A 23,285-nucleotide genomic window follows, 5' to 3' on the forward strand; every position below is an offset into this window, starting at 1 on the left:
TGTTGTGTGCTGTAGCAGTGGTGCAATACTGTGCTTTGTGGATGCTGCAGAGAAATGTTAGCATATAAGTGTACTATTCCACAGGTTTTTGTTTTGATTTCATGGAAACATGGCTACTGACATTGGAATTTGGAAAATGTTGTTTTTTAGCAAATCTATTTTAAGCAGTGTCTCTTTAGATCCTGTGCAGAAGGTAAAGTGTGGGTCTGGAGCATGGCTGCTGAAGCTCTTCTTACCACCATCTAATAGATGCCATTAAAATTCTTCAAAAGAAAAGTATAAAAGTAATCGAGTATAGTAGCAGCCCACTGTGCCCAATTTTCCTTTGTCCTGTGAGAGTTTTACTCTTTTTACAGCAATGCTGGCAGCAAAATCTTTAGTATGAAAATACAAGGAACCAGTACACCGTGTTTCCTATTTATCAGACTCAGCACTCTAAAACCTCCAATAAGATAACCAGGTTTTATTCAGTGATGAAATACTTTTTGTCTGCTTTAGCAAATGGATTATAATTGAGACAATTCTGACCATGTTACTTAAGGCAACATATTTCCAACTTATGGCATTTTGATTCTTCCTTCTCCCTCCCGTGTAGACACTCTCTGTGGTCAGCATCAGCTCTGTGAAGTGCTGACATGCACCATACTTGAAGGACTACATGGCAATCTGGAATATTATTCCTCCTCCTGTCTCTGTGGTGGATATTCCTTCTATTCCCATAGCTGCTGGCAGATGAGCAGTGCTCACACGTGAACGTTTTGAACCGAAGGCTCCTTGGGTTGGTGTAAATAAGCATGTGTCTGTGAGGGGACAGCACATGTTCTCCATTTGAGCTCTAATAGAGTTTGGCACATGAAGGCTTTCATCCCAGCAGAGCTGTTTTTGTCCCAGAAAACAGTTCTGCAGAACTCCAGCAATCCGTTCAGGTCTGTGTTAGCCAGGTTAACTGTTTGTTTTCCACAAAGTTGCCTGCATTGGTGTTCTTGAGAAAAAATGCAGGTTGGAACAATTCACTAAAGCAGATCTGCAGCTCATGGCAGTTGGAAATATAAAGTTGTGCAGCAGCAGTGACCAAGACCTGTGGCTTTTGGGCATTGCAGGATCAAGCAGAGAGGTAGCCACAGTCCTCCTGATGCTGTGCCAAGTGCCAGCATCCCTGCAGGAGGAGCAGTTTGCCATGTCCATGCATCATGTGCTGCAGTTCGCAGCCTGGCCTGTTCAACCTCATCGGTTTCAATTTGCCTTAACGAGCTGGGCAGTGAATTGCGACATCTTAGCGGCAGATGTGCTGCTGGGCTGGGGACACTGTGCTCTTCCAGCACCCTGTCCCTGGCTGTCAAAGCTGAGGAGCTGGGAGGAGAAACAGCCAATATCCCTGTTTGTCCCTCTGCGGGATGGAGGCTGCTGGAGCAGCTCTCGCGCTGAGCTGCTCGTGTCACACTCTGTTTATTGCCGCCTTTGCAGCAGATCATGGCTGTGCTGGAGGACAGCTCTTACCTTCACTGCCCCGAGCACCTGGGGCCCTCCCAGCCTGCTGTATCATTAGTCAGCCTGTCCAGGGAATTTAATATCTCCCAGTGCTGCAGGAAGGATGAATGGCTTTGGTGGGATCATACCCTGTGCCTGACAGAACACGCTTTGGGAGAAAGAGGCATTAGGGAAGCGTGTGGAGCAGCTGCTGCTCAGCACAGTGGTGTGTCCTGCATTGCAAAACCTTACCCAGACTTTTTCCTGGGGGAAAATTGAAGGGACTAGAGAGATCAGAGGTTTGTACATCTTAATTTTAGTACAAATGATATTGAATGAACTGGAGTTCAACAACTTCAAAAAAATTCCTCTGGGAATTTTTTCTTTATTTCCCACTTTAATGGGTCATACTCTTTTGGACCACCCTCTAATGTTTTCTTTTGTTGGTTGGGTTTTTTTTAAGGAAGGTATTAAAAGTGACCTTTCTGGATTTGGCTGGCAGAGTGCAGCCAGTTTTCTGGTAAACCACTTCCGTGGTACAGAGGACTTGGTTTTCCTGACTTGATAGTACTTGAGGGAAAACTTATTGAGTAACCCAACTGAATAAATAGCCTTGTCCAGCCTGTTCTTCAAATCCCGCTGTCCTCAGCAGGAAGGAAACAGATCTGGGGTCCTGCATGAGTCTCCTGGATCCTCCAGTGTCTGAATTGGATGCAGACTTGAACCTTCATGGATTTTTTGGTGTGAATGTTCCATTTTATCTGCAGAGTGGGGGAGCAGGAGTGCCACCGGATTCAGGATGTGCTGAGGTTAGCACGGGCCAGTTTAACCACCTGTACAAAGTACCCCAGCCAGGAAAAAGAGATGTGGTCTGGTGACAGAAGTGCAGATGAGCAGCCCATTTGTGCAAGCAGAGCCTCTTGAAAAAGGACTGGTGTTTATGGTTTGTTTGCTACACAAAAATTGACCAAAGAATGTGTCAAAAACATAGCCAGGAAGCAAACTTGAGTCCCTACAAAACTCAGGTGCTGGGTCTGTTACCTCTGTGAGAGTACAAGTCAGCAGCACCACATGGTTTTGTTGTTGGGTGTCATCAGTGAGAGGTTAGAAAAAACCTGCCTACAGAATAAACACGTTTACTGGTGGACCTTTATCTTAATGTAAATGGAAAACTTCATGCGTGTTAAGGCACGGAGTGTTGTTTTTGTGGCCTGGATAGGGCAGTCCTGTTCTGTCCTCATCCTGCTACAGCTTTTCTCTGATATCTTTGGCCACTTATTTAGCTTCTTTCTCCTTCTGGAACAGGATCATAAAATCTGTCACACTAAATACAGATATCTCTAATTTTCATGATATATAACTTGCCATAAAACCACAGGGGAGCTTCCTTCTCCGTGCCTCTCTAATACTTGAAGTAATCCTGGAGTTCAGCTTTTTCTACATCCGTATTTTTAGATGTTAATTCTCAGTGTAACATGGGAACTGCTCATACCACTGCAAGTACTTCAAATCTTTCCCAAACAGGCATGGCTTGTTCTAAATTGTGGTTGTACTGTCTAATGCTTGGTAACTCACACCAAGCAGCTGTAACAGCCTCTTATGTTGTCACTTTTCTGTCCTGAGAATATCTAGTTTTAAGGTGATTTCATCTGTTTGATCATGAAAAGCGTTGTAGGTTTTTGTAGGTTTTGGGTTTTTGTTTTTTGTTTGTTTTTTTTTTTGAGTGGGGTTTTTTAGCCATAGTGTTGAAATGAGATTTCAAAAGAATATCTGATTCATTCTAGTAGAGAGTTGTGAACGTGCTCCCCAGGAGGTTGCCATTATTTTCCAGTGTTCATTAAAAAGACTAATCAAGTTTGAGGGTGGTTTTGTCCCTTCCCAAACATTGTTTTCTCTTGCAAACGCAGCTCCCTTTTTTGTTGGTGATACTCTCTTAATGTTGGAGCTTCACAGATACATTTTCTTTTTCCATCCAAATATACTGTCTAGGTGGAAGAAGCAAAATTTTACCCTAAGTCTGGGATTTTTGGATGCCTGGCAGCCCTATCAACTTCCTAGCCTCCTGAAATCTCAAACAGGTGGCCAGTGCACATGCAGAAGCTGTTGAGTGTACATCCAGCGGGTCAGAAGCATTTGGGAAGTTTGATCATAGCTGTTGGCATGTGATATGAGCAGTGGGACTAGCTCTGTGTGGAGTGGACAGGAATTTGGGTGGCCTGATATGGTGCTGCTCTTCCTTTAAGCTTGTTCCTTGCCAAACCTTGGTCCTTTGTGAGAAATGGAGCTCTTCCATCTTCTGTGTTATAGTCTAGACTATGATGCAGAATGCATGTTGATATAAAGATTTCTCCCTGTCTCCTTCAGGTGTAAGCAGCACTTTTCACATCATTAAATTTCTAGCTTTTTTCACATTGCCTGGCAGAAGACTGGGCTTGAGGATGAAAACTGGAAACGCACAGCTCTGGTGGGAGGGAGTCAGTTGTCCATTATCTTTAGCAGGATTTTAGGCTTAAAATGGATCTTCTGTATAAATGTTAAGAAGGTAACAAATATGGGTTATCATGCCTCACAGCAGGTTTTCATTCAATGGTAATGATTTTCCTTCTGTGCTATCGATCAGTGCCCATCACAGGGATGGAGCAGACCAGCTCCTGCCTTCATGCTAAACCTCTGCAGAAGCTCAGGCCTAAAGCAGGGAGAACTCTGGTGTGCCAGTGGTGCTTCAGGGAGAATTTAGGCAGGTGAAACTGTCATAACCCAAACAGTAATAGTGAAGTCAGGACACTGAGGGTGACAAGCCCCCCCATACTCTCCAGGAAGTGTCCCACTGACCAGCCTTTTGAAAAAAGGCATCTCAAGCAACAGCATGCCGTTCTAGTGCTATTTGCAACCATTTCTGCCCTATTGTTTTGGCAAGGTGCATGTATTTTCTCCTGAATCCATGCCTTTCCCATGTAAGCATTGGTTGTTCTGGGCTCTGGAGCTGGTTACAGAGCTTCTGGAGCTCACAGTTCCATGGCTCAAGTAGAGGCAACACCACACATGGCTTTCACAATTTTACGCTGCAGTTCCTGTGTCCGAGCTCTCCGAGGGGCATTACCTGAACGAGCTTTTCCCTTCCCCTTTGGTTCCCAGCTCTATGTGTCTTCAGAGAGCCGCTTCAACACCTTGGCAGAGCTGGTCCATCACCACTCCACCGTGGCAGATGGGCTGATCACCACGCTGCACTACCCGGCCCCCAAGCGCAACAAGCCCACCATCTACGGCGTGTCCCCCAACTACGACAAGTGGGAGATCGAGCGCACCGACATCACCATGAAGCACAAGCTGGGTGGAGGCCAGTACGGAGAGGTGTATGAAGGAGTCTGGAAGAAGTACAACCTGACAGTGGCTGTGAAAACTCTCAAGGTAGGACTCAAACTCTGAGCGTTCCCCATTCAGCTGGGAGCATGTTCAGGCTGGCTGGCTGCCCTCAGTTCTAGTTGTGTTGGCGTTGATGGTGGCCCTCCCTTTGAGTGCTGTAGGCTGGAAATGGAGTATTTTTAAAAGAGTTTGATCCTCTTATGCTTTATGTGATACCTATAACACACGTATCTAAACAAAGGAGGATGTTAACAACACAATTTTTACTGGATAATGGATGAAACCTTAGAAAAGTAAACAGTGCTGTGGTGTCTCATGTTCAGGGTGTGGTAAAGGTGAGCTCTTCACGGATGAACACACCAGCACAAGCTGGGGTATTAAAGAAAACTGTGGATTGTGAGTCAGTCAACATAAAATTCAAAGGTTGTGCTTGAGGGAAGCTTTCCATGTTTTGATTTTCTGTCTTATGTGGCGTCTTTCCCAAAAGACAAGCTCCCTGTGTACCTGGAAGTCTTAAGCAACAGTTCACAGCTGCTTCTTATCAAAAGACACAAGAGGAGGAAAAAGGGTATGCAAGCTAAGGTATATTAAAATTCATAAGTGGCTTTAATGAAGAACTGGATAATCAGTTCTGTTTCTGGCTCTGCTCCCTGATTTCTGCGTCTTAGTTTCCTTGTCTCTTGAAATGCAAATAGTGCTCTGTGAGTTCATAAGGTCATTTCTTAATTCATCTATGTTTATAAAACTGTCTTGAGATCTTCTGGCACCATCTGCATGCATTGCATTTGATTGCTTAATAGGAGTTTATGCAAACTTGACACCATGTTCTCTCTCCTCGAATGGGGACGTGGTTTGGTCTTGCAGAAACAAACAGAACAGAGGGTTTCGTTTGTTTCTTTTTGGTTTTTTTGCAATGGAAATTTTGAAGTGGAGAGAATTTGTAGATGGTTCGATGTCAGGGGAAGAACTTTTCCTTGATTTGGGGAAAATATTTCTTCCTTGCTCTCTGAGCAGTGGCTGCCTCAGTACTTCTGGGTTGCCATGGCTGCAGAAAGTATTTTCATTTTGGCCTTTTCTGTACTCTGGAGGTTCCTGCTGCTGCTCCCGGCGGGGGAGTCCAAGTGCAGCTTGCACAGGGAGCGAGTGACATCTAGTGTTGTCCCTGCTCGGGATTGCTGGGAGTGCTGTGGTGCAGGTGAGCTGGGATGTGACCAGGTTCAGCACAACACCTGCTCGCACTGAGGAGAGCTCAGCTCTTCCCTGGAGCATGCCTTGCAGTAACATCTCCCTGCTGCTGGTTGCAGTGTGAGGATTCCTGATGCTTTCAGACTTCCCATCTTGCTCCAAACTGAAGTTGTTGCTTTCATTCTCCTCTCCCTATAACTCATCAACAAAGACAAGCTGCATGTTATCCCATCAAATCTGTTTGTGCAAAGGAGGAACCTTAATACAGACCATGGCTGTTTCAAATAAATAAATATTTAATGAAACATGACTAAAAGTGGTTCATAATGTAGTATGGAGCAGCATGTTCCACTGGGGAGTGTAAGAGCAACCAGGAAGAGAGTTGAGAAACACTTCAACCTGCAATTATGTACGCTAAAACCATCCTTAAAAGCAAATTTATAATCCACCTTCTTTAAATCCATTAGTCTACTGCCTGACAGGTGGGATTATAGCTTTCTTCAAAGTTTTGGGAAACATTTTTAAATCACATTTATATCCCATTTCTACTGGGAAAAACAAGCCTTTTGCAGCTTCTGCCTGAATCTTTGGATGACTCATTTTATTTTCCTTTGAGAGAATGTTTTTCAAAACTTCGTATGATTCTTCTTGCTCCTTCCCCCTCTACCTCAGATAGCTCTGTAAGAAAGATAAAGGAGAGCAAAGACTAAAAGAGAGAGGAAGAAAAAAGTCCTTCCAGCATCTTTTTGAATAATGATGCTTATGAACACCCATTTGTTGTTCAGTTTTCTGTCAAGTGTCTAAAGATAGCTCATGGCTGGCACAGAACTGGAGAAGGAGCGATGGAAGCAGCACACGCTGTTCCTCAGTGTTTAACTGGAGAGGGCAAGACCGTGTTTTGGTTATGAGATGTTGCCTGTTAAAATCCATCCCTGGCAGCTCTGTGAGTTGCCCAGGACACAGTATCTATCAGGGACTGTTATAACAGGGCATGCTCTGAATTTGTGTTTTTACCCCCAAATTGGACAGGAGCACCAGGCAGTGGCTGCAGGACCTGTGACCTGCACTGGACCAAGTGCAGCTGGTCATGACTCTGGCCACAGCTGGTTCTCCTAAGAGCCATTTAATGGCTGAGCTGCTGTGAGCTGGTCAGCTCAACACATTTATTACTGCTCACCTCGGCTCTGCTGCCCCTAGGACTCCTTCTGCTTTTTCTTTTGTTGTTTGGTTTTTTTTTTTCCCTCTCTCCTTTATTTTTTTCCCTGGCAAAGAAGCCTTTGTTTTAAACTAGGCAACATGTAACCCTGGTGTCCCTTAATGCCATGGCATGGCCCTGTGCTGTGCTGGGAAAATGCTGGACAGCCAGAACTGTTTTATTTCTGCCATGGTTTAGTATAGTGGGAGCTGGAAGCCAGTTAAAGCTGGGTCCTTTCCATGAGATCAGATTTGCAGAGAGGTCATTGCTACAGTGGTTCTCTGTATGTGTCCTTCCTATTAATATGGTCACTGAGAGGTAAGAAATTTCAAACTGTGGAGCAGCTATGCAAAGGACAAACCTTCCAAGATTTGTGTAGCATGAATAAGACAAAAGCACATTTGGGATAATTTTGCAACCTGGATTATTAGCCCAGTTTCCTTTGCCAAAGAGAATAGTTTAAGGTTCTGCTCGCAAGGACCTTTGGACTATTAGTTTTGACGGTGTGTTGAACAAATCGCAGCTGTCAATCAAGCTAATTGGCAATGAATAGTAAATGATTGAATGGAAGTGTTGGAAAAATGTTCTCAGTGCTAAGTGCAGAGCAGGGAGCTGGCTGGATCTCACAGTGGCAGCCCACTGTTATCGTTCTCACCAGCAGCAGTAAATCCTTTCCAATCCTTCCCTAAAACACTTTGTCCATGTAGCCTGTCAACATTAATCCATGATTGAAAAAAATATGGATATAGAAAGAAACATTGCTCTAGGAATAGATCTGTATTTTTGCACCACTTTGAAATGACCTTCCGGCCATTTGGGGCATATCTGCTTCAGAAAAACTATGACTTTTGAGCAAGATTGTATCTTCCTTGGTTTTGTGCTGTGCCAAATAACTTTATGGTGCCCAACAAATTGGTAGTGACACGTCTACCCAGAATGGATACATCACGGGTCAGGCTCTAAATGCCAGAAATGAATCTGTGAAACCTTAGGTTTTCAGTCACACCACAGCTGCCATCGGTCCTGCCTCCCTGAGAGAGGGGATTTCTTGTTCCTGCTCAGTGAACACAAGGGCCTGCCTTTCAGCAGCCTCTCAAGCATTTGATTGTGGTGTATCCTTTCTTTTATGTTCGTTCTTGTTCCTTTTCTGTACTTCTATTTCTTTCTTTTTTTTTTTTTGTTGGGAACAAGCTTGTTTTTCCTTTTCAGCTCCCCAGCGTTCTGTGAGAAACCCTTCACAAAAGGGATATGGATTTTCTTGCCCCAGCAAGCTCAGCTAGTATGAAAATGACAAAAATATGTGTTTTTTAAATCATACAAAAAATTAATGTTTGTAACTCCCTGGCTTTGTGTTGTGGCTACAGGGAAAAATTACTGTGTGAGAACTGTGGCGTATGTTGTCAGTTCGCAGTTCTTTTTGTGTCTTCATACAAAAATCTGTTTCTCCTTTGTGTATGCTGCCTCTGCCAAAGCTTTGCCATTGTTCTGCAGGAGGATACCATGGAGGTGGAAGAGTTCTTGAAAGAAGCCGCAGTAATGAAGGAGATCAAGCATCCAAACTTGGTGCAATTATTAGGTAAGTGATAAATACCAAGCAGAGGGATTTGAACTAAACCCTTGTGCAGTGATATGGATGTTAAGGAGCAGATAAGCTGCTTACCATACCAAGGCTTTAAATACAGACACTTATTGTCTGGCAAAATTCACAATTTGTACCACTAATACATAATTTTTAATGATCTCGTCTCCCTAACGTTTAATTTGCCAGAGGCTGAAGCAGAAAATTAAGCCCCTCTATTAACCACTTCCAAGCAGAATCCATTCTTTCCACAGCCCCATTTTTCTGCCTTCTGGAGGTACAAATTGCCTTCGAGGATGAAACCTGACAATTCACTGATATTCTCCAATATTCACTGTCAACTTCATGTCATTCCCCAGGGGTGTGCACACGAGAACCTCCTTTCTACATCATCACAGAGTTCATGACGTATGGGAACCTGCTGGATTACCTGCGGGAGTGTAACAGGCAGGAGGTGAATGCTGTGGTGCTGCTGTACATGGCAACTCAGATCTCTTCAGCCATGGAGTACCTGGAGAAGAAAAACTTCATCCACAGGTAGGAAGGACAGTGAGCACCCTTGAATCTTGAGCACAGAACAATCCTTGATGTCTTTTCCTCCCTTTCAGTCTATGACAGCATTGATTGGTGTCATATATTTAACACATAGTGCAAATCTGGCACAGTCTATTAACCTGTCTAAAGGATGGGTTTTCTCTCAGAGATTTTCTCTTGCCTTTGAAGTAGATGCAAGTGAAAGACACATCAGTACTTAAATGTTTTGGGCAAAGCCTGAAATGTGAGTTTAAGCCAAAGTAATGAACGTTTAATGGATCAGATAAGCCACTTCCTTGTTTCTAACAGCCTTTCAGACCAGCTGCAGTTGGTGATGCTGGATGTGTGCAGGTCCCCACAGCAGAATCACCCTCCGAGCACCGCCCCAGCCCCTGTTCTTTCTTGTTTGCTTCACTTTGTTTTCCACCGTAGGGATTGTTCCATGCTATTGTCCAGATTGTGTATTCACTTTAATAAGCATCTCTGCTGTCTTTAAAGTCTCGGGGACTCTGACCTTTAAAGTGTGCTGCAATTATGGCTGGAGCTTTGCGTTCCTCGTCTGCAGAAATGGGCTCCTGGCAATGTAATGACACATCCTGCGCCAGGGCTCGAGAGTGCCTGAGCTTTGTACAAGATGCTCTCGGTGTCGTAGCATGATCTTTCCTGCCCAATTAACTGGAATATGGAATTAGCACGTGGTTTTTTTTTTCATAGAGACAAATATGAAGATTGTGTGTAAAGTTCTAGGTGCTCTTCTAAGCTGTGAGTTGCCTTTGCTATTTGAAAAGCCTGGTTAAATGCTGCTGTCGGTCAATAAATTGAACAGTGATGCTGCCAATTAAAATTTCCAGCCTTTGATTTGCTCTGTTGAAAGGATTTCGTCCCTTCAGCCCGCAGGAAGTAAACTTTAAAAACTCCTTTGTGTGAATTTCATTTGTCTTCTCTGCCATTCATTTCATTTCCTCTTACTTCTGATGACCCATTTATCTAAAATAAATAGTAGCATTTTTCCTTATCAGCCACCATAACCACCTACCCAATTATTTGAGGGTGTTGTCACAATTCACATCCATGGATTCAAATGCTGTGCTCTGACCTCATTTAATGAATCAGGAAGGAGGAGGAATTTGATTATGGAGAGGAGCTTTTATTTAGATACACATTGTAGTAATCAGCACTGATAAGAAGGTACATTCAAAAACACTGTGAAATTTAAATGGGCATCCAGTAAGATGTACTTTTTTCTGGTTTTTAATTTATTCCAGTTGAGGAGAACAAGCAACAAGAAACAGCAGTGTCTGCCTCATATCTAAAGATCTCACAGGAGCTTCCTGGCACAATCAATTTTTAGTTCAATGTGACATAATCTGGAAAAGTGTTTTTAACAAAGCCTAATATTAGGAGAAATGTGCTTCTGTGCTTCACATTTTTATCCTCCTGAAGCATTTCCAAGGATGCAAACAGCATGTACAAGGCAGGGAAGTCTCAAATGCAACATACACATCTCTCATCTGCCAGGGTGGAAAAAAGATGCAGAGAAAAAGTTAAATCTACCTCTTGCCCCGTCCTTTGAAAATGCCAGCACTGATAGCAGAGGCTCCAGCAGGTTTGCAAAGGCCAAATGCTGGTTGTGAACAAGTTGTGGTGTGAAAGGTGGTGCCCCTGGGAGGAGGAAGAGCAGGGCTGAGAGCTCATCCTGGTGCTTAAGCAAGGACTGGAAATGGAGTTCTGGAGAACAACTGGTGTTGGCTGGGGTGACTGAAGTGCTGCAGAGGTGGGCAAGAAGTGAGGAATTGAAACTCGGTTTATTCAGTGCTCATCCCCAGCTATTGATAACTTGAGCACTGACATTTCTTTGAAATATTTTTATCTTGAGGGTGGCAGCTTTTATTGAAAGTGAGGGGGCTTCTTGAAGCTCTCACTTCAAATTAGAAGAAAAAAAAAAAATTGGGGATGACAGTCTTACGAAGACGGAATGGAAAATAACTTTCCCTCTTGTGTGTGCGCGTGTAACTCCAGAATTTCTGTGTAATATTTGGATCAAAATAATCACACAGGCCCAGGTTTCTCTGGGAACAGCAGGCTGCCTTGCTGTCGCTAAAAGAGAGATGGTAAAGACTTCTCATTGCCTATTTTTGCTCTTCTTTTTAGGGACCTTGCTGCCAGGAACTGCCTTGTAGGGGAGAACCACTTGGTGAAGGTGGCAGACTTCGGCCTGAGCAGGTTAATGACAGGTGACACCTACACAGCCCACGCCGGAGCAAAATTCCCCATCAAGTGGACTGCACCAGAAAGCCTGGCCTACAACAAGTTCTCCATCAAATCCGACGTCTGGGGTAAGAATTTGCATGGAAAATTAATGCAGATGACAGTCTTCTTTTCCAGGGCTGTGAAATGAGGCCGTTGTGGAACATTTCAGGAGGGAGCAGGAGGTTCCCTGGTTTGAGCCACAATGTTCTGTGAGCTTGTCAGAGTGCAGGAACTAATCTCTGCTTGGGCAGTCTCAGCAGAGCACAGAGAATGCCCACCTGATTTTATATATTTGAGTTGTTGGCAAACATGAAAAGTAAAGGGTACTATAATGTTAAAAGAAATGTATGAAATGGGACTGAAGAGCAACAGTGGTACTGCCTTGATGGAGTTCTGGCACAGGACTATGAAGTGATACATTATTATATAGCCAAAAACTTTCTAAGTACTTCAAGGAGTAAAGAATCTGGTTCGTTTTATGTTAAAAAAAAAAAAAAAGTGTGTATGTGTCTAGTGATAGCTCCAAGCTCGTCTTTCTGCATTTTAAGGGAATAATCTTTGGAATGAGATGAGGAGAAGCAGAGGGAAAATTTGATGACAAATGGTTATTGAAGAGCCCTGAAGTGCTGGTGATAAGAGTAGACTTAGCTAAATTGAGCTATATTGTATCAAATCTGACCACAGAAAATCTCATTGTACTTTTATCAGTACATTTCTTTGGGTTTTATATCTCTGCTATAGCTGTTGGTCAAATTCTCAAAAGTGCCCAGTGACATGAGATAGAAATTTGTGGAATGTGGTCCCAAAGGCACTTGGAAAATTATATCCTGAGCATTTTCTATGTATAAACCAACAGATAGAAGTGAAGCAGAGATGAAGTTTTCTGCAGTTTAGGGGGAAAATGTACAGAGAAAGGTTTTATGTTGAAGAAACTTTTAGGTAGACGGCTGATGTAAAATGTTTTGTAGATGGAGGAGGAAAAGCCAAAACAGCCTTCCAAGGAGTATGTGATTGCTGACCAAGGTGTTTCTGCTGCTTTGGCTTTCCTTGTGGTGTTGGCTGTTGAGTGTCTGCCACAGTCTTAGGATGTTGCTGTGCTGCTGTGGTGGCTGCAGGATCCCTGGTGCCTTTCAGTAGCAGAGTGCTCGGGGGAGGAAAGATCCCAAAGGAATATGGGGAATCTTTATTTAGGGTTAATGTAACCTCGGGTAGCAGGGCTGGGGCAGTGGACTTTGGGATCTCATCAGAGATCAGCTGTCCCCGGAGGCCAGGGCTGCTGCTGGGCACGCCGGGGTTTAGATGTTTTCACCTCAGTGCCTCAAGACAGCAATCAAAGAAAATTGTGCACAGAAATGTCTAATGTAAATTGCCCTTGGTGGCGTTGCCATGTAATGTGATGTGATTTCCTTACTTATGCAGAATTGTAATCTCTTTCTCTTCAAGTTAAGAACAGAATAGGGTGACTGAACTAATTGCGTGCAGGTTGTCGAACTGGTGTTGGGTTTATTCTGTGTGCCTGACTCCTGGGTTAGCTGCCTGACCCCACTGCTGACCTGCATCCCCACTGACTGCTGCCACTTGAATGCCTGTTCCAAGACCCTTTTTGTGCTCTCCCTTTTCCTATTCAGCTTTCCCTGGGCCCAAAATGTCTTACCCTCACCGTGTCTCATTGGTAGCAACTGCTGAAACTTTCCTCTCGCTGCTGCCTCCAGACCACACTGCAGCTAAACAAGGGCACCCCAAAAACACAAAGCTATTAAAATGTGTGAGTCCTCCAGGGAGAGGTTGCAAATGAGAGGAGCTGTCACACTGAAGGAGCGACTGCAGTGCAGCACTGAAGCAGTTTCAGCTAATCCACTGTGAAGTCTCTTAATTGTGCCTCTAATAGGACTTGAAGGATCTCAAGGCGTTCAGGTTTGAGACAACTGATACATTGAAAATTAGTCTAATTCTACCCTGTCATATCGCAGGAGACCTGTCTGTGCTGACGGAGAGGCTTGTTACGCTTCTTTAACATTTAAGCTGCTGCTGTGCATGGGATCTGAGCCACCCAGGGCTGGTCTAAGTGTGCAGCACTGTTTGGTGACTACTCCCACTAAACATCCTCTCAAATTCAAGATGAAAACAAAGCTTATTGATTTTTTTTTCCTCTCTTTTTTTTTTTCTTTTTTTTTCTTTCTCTCTCATTCTCTACTGCAGCCTTTGGTGTTCTGCTGTGGGAAATTGCAACCTATGGTATGTCCCCTTACCCTGGGATTGACCTGTCTCAAGTCTATGAGCTGTTGGAGAAGGACTATCGTATGGAGCGTCCTGAAGGCTGTCCTGAGAAAGTTTATGAGCTCATGAGAGCATGTAAGTGTTTCTTAGCCTTGCAGATGCTGCTTTTTAGGTCTGCAAGGGTGCAATAAAAGTGCAGGGATCTGGCTATGTACCACAAGGCATGAGAATCCCCTGCCTGTATCAGGGAAGGTGCAGTACTCTGTGGAAGTGTTTGGTTAAAACTGCTTTCTCTAGAGGATGAACATGCTATGAAACCAGCTGTTCATCTGTACTGGGAGCCCACAAACCCAGAGAGGAGATTTGTTTTGATTCTCAATGCTTCATTTGTCTCCTTTTTCCTGGCAACTTAAAGAAAAGCTTGTGCTCCAAGGATGAAGCAGGAGCTTCATTTGGCTTCTTGCAGGACTGACTGTGACTCTTCACTGTGGCCTTTTGGTACGTGACTCAGTGCCCTGCACTCCTCCCCAGCAGTGCTCAGCACCTACTGTCACACACTGACACCAAAACCTGATTTAGGGAATGCTGGGTGTCTGCAGCTGTCACTGAGCCAAAGTGGTTGCAGACACTCAGCACCCTGTAAATCACATTTTCATGTCAGTACTTTATCTCAGTGTATTGGAAGGGAACTGTGATTTCTGGCTCCTCCTGGTGCAGGGTACAGAGTGTCTGCTGCTGGAGGGAAGATTTGAGTGGTGGTGTGTTTTTTTTTCAGGCTGGCAGTGGAGTCCTTCTGATAGACCATCCTTTGCTGAGATCCATCAGGCCTTTGAAACGATGTTTCAGGAATCCAGCATTTCTGATGGTAGGTCTGGGTCCCTGTTGCACCAGCAATTCCAGGGGTGGGGAAAGGGCTGACTGCATCCTTCACTCTGCTGTTATTCATAGATTGTTTTGCAATGAAACTCAGTCCTGTGTTATACTATCTGGTGCAAATTATATGGAAAGCAGTTATTTGTTTACATGTAGGTATTTTTTTCTGGGCAAAGATCTCATTTTAAAGGGCCAAATGGCTGAACAACTCAGAGGAACCCCAAATTTGTGTTGTTTTCTTTTATTTTGTGCTGTTAGTTCCAATCAGAGCAATAATTTTTTATCTTCAGTTGATTGCAGTGATTGTTTTTCTTCTGTGCATTGCAGAGGTGGAGAAGGAATTGGGAAAGAAGGGCATGAGGAGTGTCGTGAGCAATTTCCTGCAAGCCCCAGAGTTGCCAACCAAAACGCGAACATCGAGGAGAGTTGCCGAAAGCAAAGATGCCAACGAGGGCTTGGAGACTGCACATGCTCGAGGCCAGGGGGAATGTGGTAGGTTTTAATTAAAGTCATTATTCCTTCAGGAAATACAGGGGGAAACAAAATGCGGATCTAGCTCCAGGCCCTCACGTAGGCAAAGCTGTGTTCTAATCACAGGTGCCATCTCTCTGTACCAGCGCTGTGTTTCTGGGTGACAGGCTGCTGACTTGGCTGTCCTGGGTCCAGAACTCCTTTTATTAGTTTTTGCAAAGGTGGGTTGTTAATTCTGGAGCCAGATATACACAGCAGCTGGGAGTGTGAGTCCTTAACTGGCTGAGGGACTGGTGATCTCCCTGCTGTTGCTTAGGGAAGCCCTTGGAGTTCTTTTAACTTAATGGCTCTTGCCTGCAGCTCCCTAAAGACCAGAGCCTGAGCACAGAGCTCTCTGATCATATCCTCTTCCCATTCCCTGGCAGGAGCTATCAGTGGGATCTCCCACTGCATCTGAGTGCTGGGTAATCTGCTGTGTTGAAGCCACTTTACACTACCACGCTGCATAATTTAAAGCAGGGTGATAGCTTGGGTTTAGCAAGCCTCATAAGGGAGGTTTCTTCACTCTTCCATCCTACCAGATTTGTGCTTGCAGCACAGAAGAATATTACTCTTGGCAGGCACCAAATATAATTTCAGCGAGGGACAAAGAGGTATTTACAGACTCTTCCATAAAATTAAACTTCCAATCAGTTTTTTCAGGCACTTACCTTCCATTCCGAGGTAATAAAAGCAGTGGTAAAAGGCTGAATGAGTACAGGAGATTTGTGTCTAGCTCTATGCTTGAAAAACAAGAATGTAAAATGAAATGCAGTGGGGTTTTTTTTCCAGCTCCTGTTGAGCTGCCTCTTCTGACCACTCACGTGACTGACCTCTTTTGTGTAATGTCAGATTCACCCAGTGGTACATGTTTCAGTAACCAAAGTACATCAGGGCAGAGGGAGGGGAAAATGAGGGGATTTAAAATGTTGGAAAAAGAAAGTATCAGGTGACTCAGGAAGGAAGGTTATTTACCATATATAGGAAATATAATTGCCTATTATTACAAGCTTTTGAAGTTAATATAATTTCATTTAAATACTTGAGAGCTTTGCAAAATTAAAGTTCAGCAGGCATAATATGATTTTAACATTATGCTGGGAATCATTTCATTCTTCACAGTGGAAGAAATTTTTTCACAATAAAGTTTTATTGCAGTTTCCCTTCCAATTGTCAGGGTTTCCATAGCAAGTCCAGCAGCTGGAAGCTGATCCTTAGTGCAAGCTGCTAGTTTTCTCTGGATTTCTGCACATCTACTGTGTCTGTACTCAGTAAGGCCATGGTCTGGCTCTTCTGGATGTCCAGGTCCCCTTGAATCCTTGTGGGAGTGGTGCAACTGCAGTGTTCCTGTGCAAACATGTTGTCCTCTCAAATGACACAATTTTTTATTTTTCAAATTCTCTCCCCTCAACCAAAATCCATTCCTCAGCCAAAATCCTACCCATAGCATGATGATCACCAATTTGTGACTAAGAAGCATCCTTCCTTATGACTCTGCTTCATCTCCCTTCTTGCTGCCTAGTCAAGCTGTAAATGTACATGCTGCCCTGCAGGCATTCCTCCTTTGGATTAGAATGCCACTGGAGTGCCTGGCCTGGGAACGAGCCCCTCTGTCAGTCAAACACAGAGACCTTCAGGACTCTCTATGAATTTATTATAAACCATTATTCATTTTTAAGTACTGCTTGTAAGTGGAGAGAGGGTCACCCCACTGCTTCCCTCCGCAGCAGCGCTGCTGAAGGAGGCTGGCACTGCCCATTTTCTCTGTTGCTGTACAAAGCTGAGCATCTTCACAGTGGTACGACCTGAAGTGTCATATCTTGATCTCCATTTCTGCTCATGAAACAGTCTTTCCATTCCCCACAAAGGATGGAAAATGAACGTGGAGCCTGGGGATGGGGGTGGGTTACAGAGGTGCCTTATTAATTCAGAGGGTCAGTGATTCAAAAGACAGCAATAGCACAGGGACTAAAGCAGAGGCTTCTTCATATTTATCTTCTTCACAGTGTGAAGTTCAGACAAATCTCCAGATGTGAGGAGGGGAATCTGAACACAAACATGTAGTGTTTGTATGTCACTCTTCCAGTCAGGAACCCACAGGGAAAGTAGTTTGGCAGCCACGTCAGGAATGAATGGATGCAGGATCGTGGGCCATGTTTAGTTCAGGCTTTGAGTGTGGCTGCACTTGCTTTATTTCTGCTCCGAAGTTGTGTCTGTTTAGAGAACCTACACTTTTTGGAGGTGCTGCAATAGTTTGATCCTGTAAGAAAATGGTTTATTCTGGCTCTTTGAGCAATGCTCAGAAAACTTTCCTTTTCCCTTGCAGACCTCCTGGATCATGAACCTGCTGTTTCTCCCTTGCTCCCACGGAAGGAGAGGGTGGCCCTGGAGAGCAGTTTGAATGAAGATGAGCGGCTTCTTCCAAAAGACAAAAAGCACAACCTCTTCAGTGCTCTGATCAAGAAGAAGAAGAAAACTGCCCCTACCCCTCCGAAACGGAGCAGCTCCTTCAGGGAGATGGACGGGCACTCGGAGCGCAGGGCGGGCGGGGAGGAGGAGTGCAGGGATGCTGGCAACGGAGCTTTCATTGCCCCTCCTGCAGACACAGCTGAGCCCTCCAAGTTCCAGAGCCCGAGCAACGGGGCTGGTGTCACCAACGGGGTTGTGGCTGGCAACTCTGGGTTCTTGTCTCCCCACTTACGGAAGAAGTCCAGCACAATGAGCAGCAGTCGGGGGGTGGCTGGCGAGGAGGAGAGCAGCTCCAACTCCAGCAAGCGTTTCTTGAGGTCCTGCTCAGCCTCCTGTGTGCCCCATGGAGCGAAGGACACGGAGTGGAAATCCGTGACTCTGCCTCGGGATTTGCAGTCCACGGGACGCCAGTTTGATTCCTCCACTTTCGGGGGGCACAAAAGTGAGAAGCCAGCGCTGCCTCGGAAGCGGGCGAACGAGGCCAAGGCTGACATTGCTGTCAGGGGCACAGTGACCCCTCCTCCACGGCTGCTGAAGAAGAATGAAGAGACCGCCGATGATGTGTTCAAAGATGCAGAGTCGAGCCCTGGTTCCAGCCCTCCCACCCTGACGCCAAAACTTGGCCGTAGGCAGCCCGCTGCCCCTCCTTCCTCCAGCGGGCTCCACAAGGATGATGGAGTCAAATCCAGTGCCTTAGGTACCACTGTGATGATGGACCAAGGTTCTGCTGCCAAACCCAACCCTGCTGGGTTTGGGGGGGCCAGCAAAGCTTCCTCTGAGGAGCCGCGCCTGAGGAGGCTCAAACAGACCTCAGAGTCAGCAGGGAAGGACAAAGGGAAGTTATCGAAGCTGAAACCAGCCCCTCCTCTCCCACTGTCTTCAACCTCCATTGCCAAGCCCGGGAAGGTTTCTCACAGTCCCGGCCATGAGGCAGCAGCAGATGTGGTGTCTGGGCTGAAATCCAAACAGTTGACTCAGGTTGGAGAGGCTGCAGGCAGTGATGCTGTCAAGCCAAACCAGTCAGGGGAAGGTGTGAAAAAGCTGGGGATCCCCTCTGTACCAAAGCCACAGTCCTCTACAAAGCTGCTGCTGAGCACAGCAACCCCAGCTGCCTCTTCCTCATCCATACCCTCTGCCCCAGGCGGGGACCAGACGTCATCCACAGCCTTCATCCCCCTCATATCCACCAGGGTCTCGCTGCGGAAGACCCGGCAGCCCCCGGAGAGGATTGCCAGTGGCACCATCACCAAAGGGGTGGTGTTGGAGAGCACCGAGGCTCTGCGGCTCGCCATCAGCAAGAACTCTGAGCAAATGGCCAGCCACAGCGCCGTGCTGGAGGCTGGCAAGAACCTCTACACCTTCTGCGTGAGCTACGTGGACTCCATTCAGCAGATGAGGAACAAATTTGCCTTTCGGGAGGCCATCAATAAGCTGGAGAACAACCTGCGGGAGCTTCAGATCTGCCCCGCCACCGCTGGCAGCGGCCCCGCCGCCACCCAGGACTTCAGCAAGCTGCTCAGCTCGGTGAAAGAAATCAGCGACATTGTTCAGAGGTAGCAAGAAACCAGGCTGAAAAACAAACAAGTGAATCAATCAATCAGTCACAATGGGCCAAAGCCAGCTGTGGAGAGAGTAACGTGTGGACTGACAAAGGAGGAGCGGGGCGTTGGGTGGGGGCTGTGCCAAGGACGCAGACTGTGAATGGACGCCCCAGCTCCCAAGGGCAGGGCTGGGTTCAGGAGGCACTTCCCACCCTCTGAGCTCAGATTCCCTGTGTTTCATATACTTGTAATCGTCTTATCTGTGGAGTTCTTGCCTTGTGGACTACAAGTCTAAATGCTGATGTCACACCATGCCTTTTTATTAATATTTTATTGTTCTGGACTGTTGAGACTGAAGCCAGACTGGTGGACATTGAGTCCTCCTCAGGAGGACTTTGTACTGCATTTTTGTCCCCCCCACTCTGCCCTCCTGTACACAAGGATAAGTGTTTGGAAGCAATATACCTACTGCATTTCTTGGCAGAGTTTGCCCAGTACATGGCCCTGGACCAAGTCTGACATTTACCTGGCACTAATGCAATAGATTTGGTGCTTGGGAGGGAACGGGGGAAAATTATTCATGTAAGGTTTTTTTAATGACAGGATGCTACAAGTGATGATTGCCCAAATTCTTCCTCTGATTCCACCTGCTACCGTTCGTTTCTGTGTTTCAGTAGTTTCTCAGTGTTGTTGAGCTCCAGTGAATTGCTTGGGCTCGCTGATGTCGCAGCCCTGGAGCCTGTTTGTTTGTGGATCTCCCTCGGGAGCAGAGAAGGTCTGGAGGAGGCTGTGGCACTCTGGTGATGTCTGACACTGATCAGGCTGGTCTTTGGGGTGGGGGTAGCAGAGCTTGGGCAGGTGGGAGGATGGCAGTGGGAAGAGATGGCTCGGGGTGAGTTCTGAGGCACCACTGTGCCTCCAGCAGCTCTTCTGGCTGAGGCTGCACATCGCAGTGGGTGAGAGCTGCTGTGTCTCCAGTTGGATTTCCAGCTGTTTGTTTTGTGAAGGGAGATGGAGCCTGGCCCCTACCCTCCTGCAGGGCTCTGGGGGGTGTGGTGCCTGCCTTTCTGTGCCACTGGAACTCCCTGAGAGGAGCTCCAGTGCCAGCATTCCTACCTTCGTGCCAGCATGGTTCCATCCAGCATCAAACCAGGATCTGTGCAGACTGCAGACACTTCTCTGGGCTGCATCTCCCGAGGAAACTGCCACAGCACAGTGACAGCAAATCTCCTGGCCTTCCTTGCCAAGATCCTGTGACCTTCTCAATTAATGCTGGGAACTAATTGTGACTCGTGACGATAGTGAAAGAACAAGGTTTAGGGCTATTAACAGTGCAATTTAACTCCTCTTAACAGTTCCAGCCATGAGAAAAACACATTTCCCGTTTTCTCTTCCCCTGTAACTCGTGACCCCTCTTGTGTATCTTAAACACTAATTGCCTTCAATTGTATTTTATGCTGTTCTCTTTGGAACTGTTTGTTTTGTATATGATTTCTAGTAGTTCACTCGTGTGTGTTCATGCCACTTCTCGCCCTCACAAACAGCCATGACTTAACATGTGACAAATGTTCAAAAGAAAATACACACTTCTGCCACAGGCTGCCTTTAAAAATGTAAGAAAAAACCCAACCCTTGAATTGTCTCTTTCCTGGAGGTACTGTTTTTACTTTGATAACATATTGTGCCACTATATTATACATTTGTATCTTGTTATTACACACTTTTGTAGACTTGTCTTTTTTACAGTGTGTAAATAGCTCTGTCCTTCATCTCTGTGATACTTAAGGGGGTCGTTTCCCCTTTAATTTAGTCCAGTACAGATTGTTTCTGTACATGACTTCCAATTCTTCTCTCTTTCTCTATTTCCATTTTTTTGATTTGTTTTTTATTCCAGTCTCTCTTGCGTAGTATATTTAAAAATAAATCAATGTTGAGGAAAACTCTTGTTTGTCTGTCAGTGAGGCTTTTCCAACCCAGTTGACTCCTCATCCAAAAGCAGGAGTTCCCTGTTTGGGAACCTTCATTGTGACCCTTCAGCACAGTGGGATGGTCAGAGCCAGGCCAGCAGCTCCTTCCCATGTTCCTTTGATCTGGCTCTGAAAAGTCAGGAGAGAAAAGAGATGAACAGAGTGTCATCACCCCTTCTGAATCAAAGATTTGCTGTTGTCTTCAAGGAGATTTATATCAGAGATCTGACTAAACTTTTCCTCTGTTAATGGTTTGTATTCTGTAATTCAGCTGCTGTTGTGTTTTCCTCCTCCTCTGCTGTGAAATGACCCATGAGTTTCTCTCCTCATTCAGTTCCCTCTGTCATTTCTGGTTGCTTATTCTTGTTTTCTGTTTCTCTTCAGCCTTTCTAGTAAAACTTGAGGGAGGGACATTTCCAGGTACTGAGCAGCCTCTAAAACCAGCCACTGCTAAAGACTGAAAAAGGATGCCAAGGGAACAAGGGCAGGTGCCAGTGTGGTGTGCCTGAGCTCCCACGGTTCCACAATGATGTTTTAGGGTTCTAACCCAGTTCTCTGCATTTCTGATCCCCTCAGGAAATCCCTGGTGAAATCTGTGGGTCCTGGCACCGGGATCTGGGCTGGGGGAGCCTTGCCCTGCTGTGACAGTGTCTGCATTGGGCTGCTGGTGAGGCTGAGGAAGGTGAAGGAGAAGCAGGAGGATGCACTGGTGAAAATAAACAAAATGAATGCTCTGGGCAAGGCACAGGCTCAGCAGAGGGGTCTGCAGTGAGCAGAGCTGCAGCACTCTGCCAGTCCATGGTGGACTGAGACCAAAGGCCATGTCCACACTGGGATATGGTGAGTAGCTGTGGCCTGAGGGAAGATGGAGAAGCTTCCCCTGCCCCTAAATGCTCTCACTCCTGGTGGTTTCCATCCCTGCTGGCTTAGGGACGGGTCCATGGTGTCGTGGGAAGGTCGTGGTTGACCTGGCTGGGGAAAGCCCCTGGATCTTTGGTGCTGGGAGTGAGAGAGGGGGGATTAAAGGCTAAATTTAGCTGAGTACAGTAGGAGTTGATTTAACAGATCGATGCATTTAACAGTTTGATTGCTCCAATTTTCAAGGCTATTGAGTTTGAAAGTGAGAGTACTCTGGGGGAAAAATAGCTGTGTTTGTGGTTTTGTTTTGGTTTTCGTGTCTTTGAAATTACAATGTTCACTCTTTTAAGTTTTCTTTAATGTCATCCTGCTTTTTGTTGAGAAGTTGCTTGTCACGAGATGTAAAATGCCGTCAGTGTTTTATGCTCACTCTTTTTCTTACAAAGTCCATGTCAGCCTGGCTGGGCCAGTGGTGGTTTCAGGTGTGCCAGACCACTGCCTGTCCCCCAGCATGGTCAGGGACAGCCCACAGCCTCTCCCTTGGCTGACATTCATCTTTCCACAACTGGAAATCGAGGGAAATGCAGCTAAGCACAGTGTCATCTCTGAGGAGAGGGTTCCTGTCATCACCTGTGCCCCTAAACAGGCTGGCAGCAGAGTGGGACACACTCCCTGTCCAAGGGTGAGACCTGGCCTGGGGGGGCTGCTGAGAATGATGCTCCTGGGTCAATTCCTGATGCCTTGGCAGTGCCAATGTCCCTACAGCTGTGGGTGAGGGACAGCCCTCAGTCATTTCAGTGTTGAGGCCGAGCTCAGAGCTGTCCCCCCTGGCGGTGCTGCTCCGTGCTCAGTGGCAGATCCAGCTCAGCAGAAAGCTGACCCACAAACCAGACCGTGCTGAGCGTTTTCCCAGAAATCACCCCCTTGTTGAGGGTTCTGTGTTTGTCCTGGCATCTATTCTGCTGCAAAGGTCCCACCTGTGCTCCTGCAGCCTGCATGACCCAGTTATGACACACAGAGCCCCTTCATGAGTCCCTGGGATGCCATTAACCCGGGCTCTTCCTCTGCACAGGCTGCTTTGGGTTTCTGAGGTTTGCTGTTCCTGCTGTGTGTTTGTAGTGCTGGAGGAGCAGTGAGGGGCAGAGGCCAGGGGAGGGCCAAGGGTTGTGCCTGGGCAGGGAAGGGGAATGGGTGGCTCATGGACAGTCCCAGCAGTGGTGGCAATGCCTGCACTGCTGTCTCAGTCCACTGGCCACGTGTAGAGGAATCCAGGGCCT

General features: G+C 46.1%; 1 protein-coding gene across 2 annotated transcripts in view; it reads left to right on the forward strand.

Annotated features, from left to right (window-relative positions):
• Positions 1 to 21,123, forward strand: part of ABL1 (ABL proto-oncogene 1, non-receptor tyrosine kinase) — a 77,014-nt gene extending 55,891 nt beyond the window's left edge. For both annotated transcript variants that reach the window (XM_002198738.7, XM_030286483.4), the window contains exons 4-11: positions 4,603 to 4,875; positions 8,702 to 8,786; positions 9,149 to 9,326; positions 11,475 to 11,659; positions 13,773 to 13,925; positions 14,566 to 14,655; positions 14,991 to 15,155; positions 17,500 to 21,123. In XM_002198738.7, coding sequence (XP_002198774.5) covers positions 4,603 to 4,875; positions 8,702 to 8,786; positions 9,149 to 9,326; positions 11,475 to 11,659; positions 13,773 to 13,925; positions 14,566 to 14,655; positions 14,991 to 15,155; positions 17,500 to 19,199 — 2,829 coding nt within the window. In that variant the 3' untranslated portion in view covers positions 19,200 to 21,123. The remainder of the gene's footprint in view (positions 1 to 4,602; positions 4,876 to 8,701; positions 8,787 to 9,148; positions 9,327 to 11,474; positions 11,660 to 13,772; positions 13,926 to 14,565; positions 14,656 to 14,990; positions 15,156 to 17,499) is intronic.
• Positions 21,124 to 23,285: the final 2,162 nt, after the last annotated feature.

The sequence above is a fragment of the Taeniopygia guttata genome, chromosome 17 (genome assembly GCF_048771995.1).
Source record: "Taeniopygia guttata chromosome 17, bTaeGut7.mat, whole genome shotgun sequence".
NCBI lineage: Eukaryota > Metazoa > Chordata > Aves > Passeriformes > Estrildidae > Taeniopygia > Taeniopygia guttata.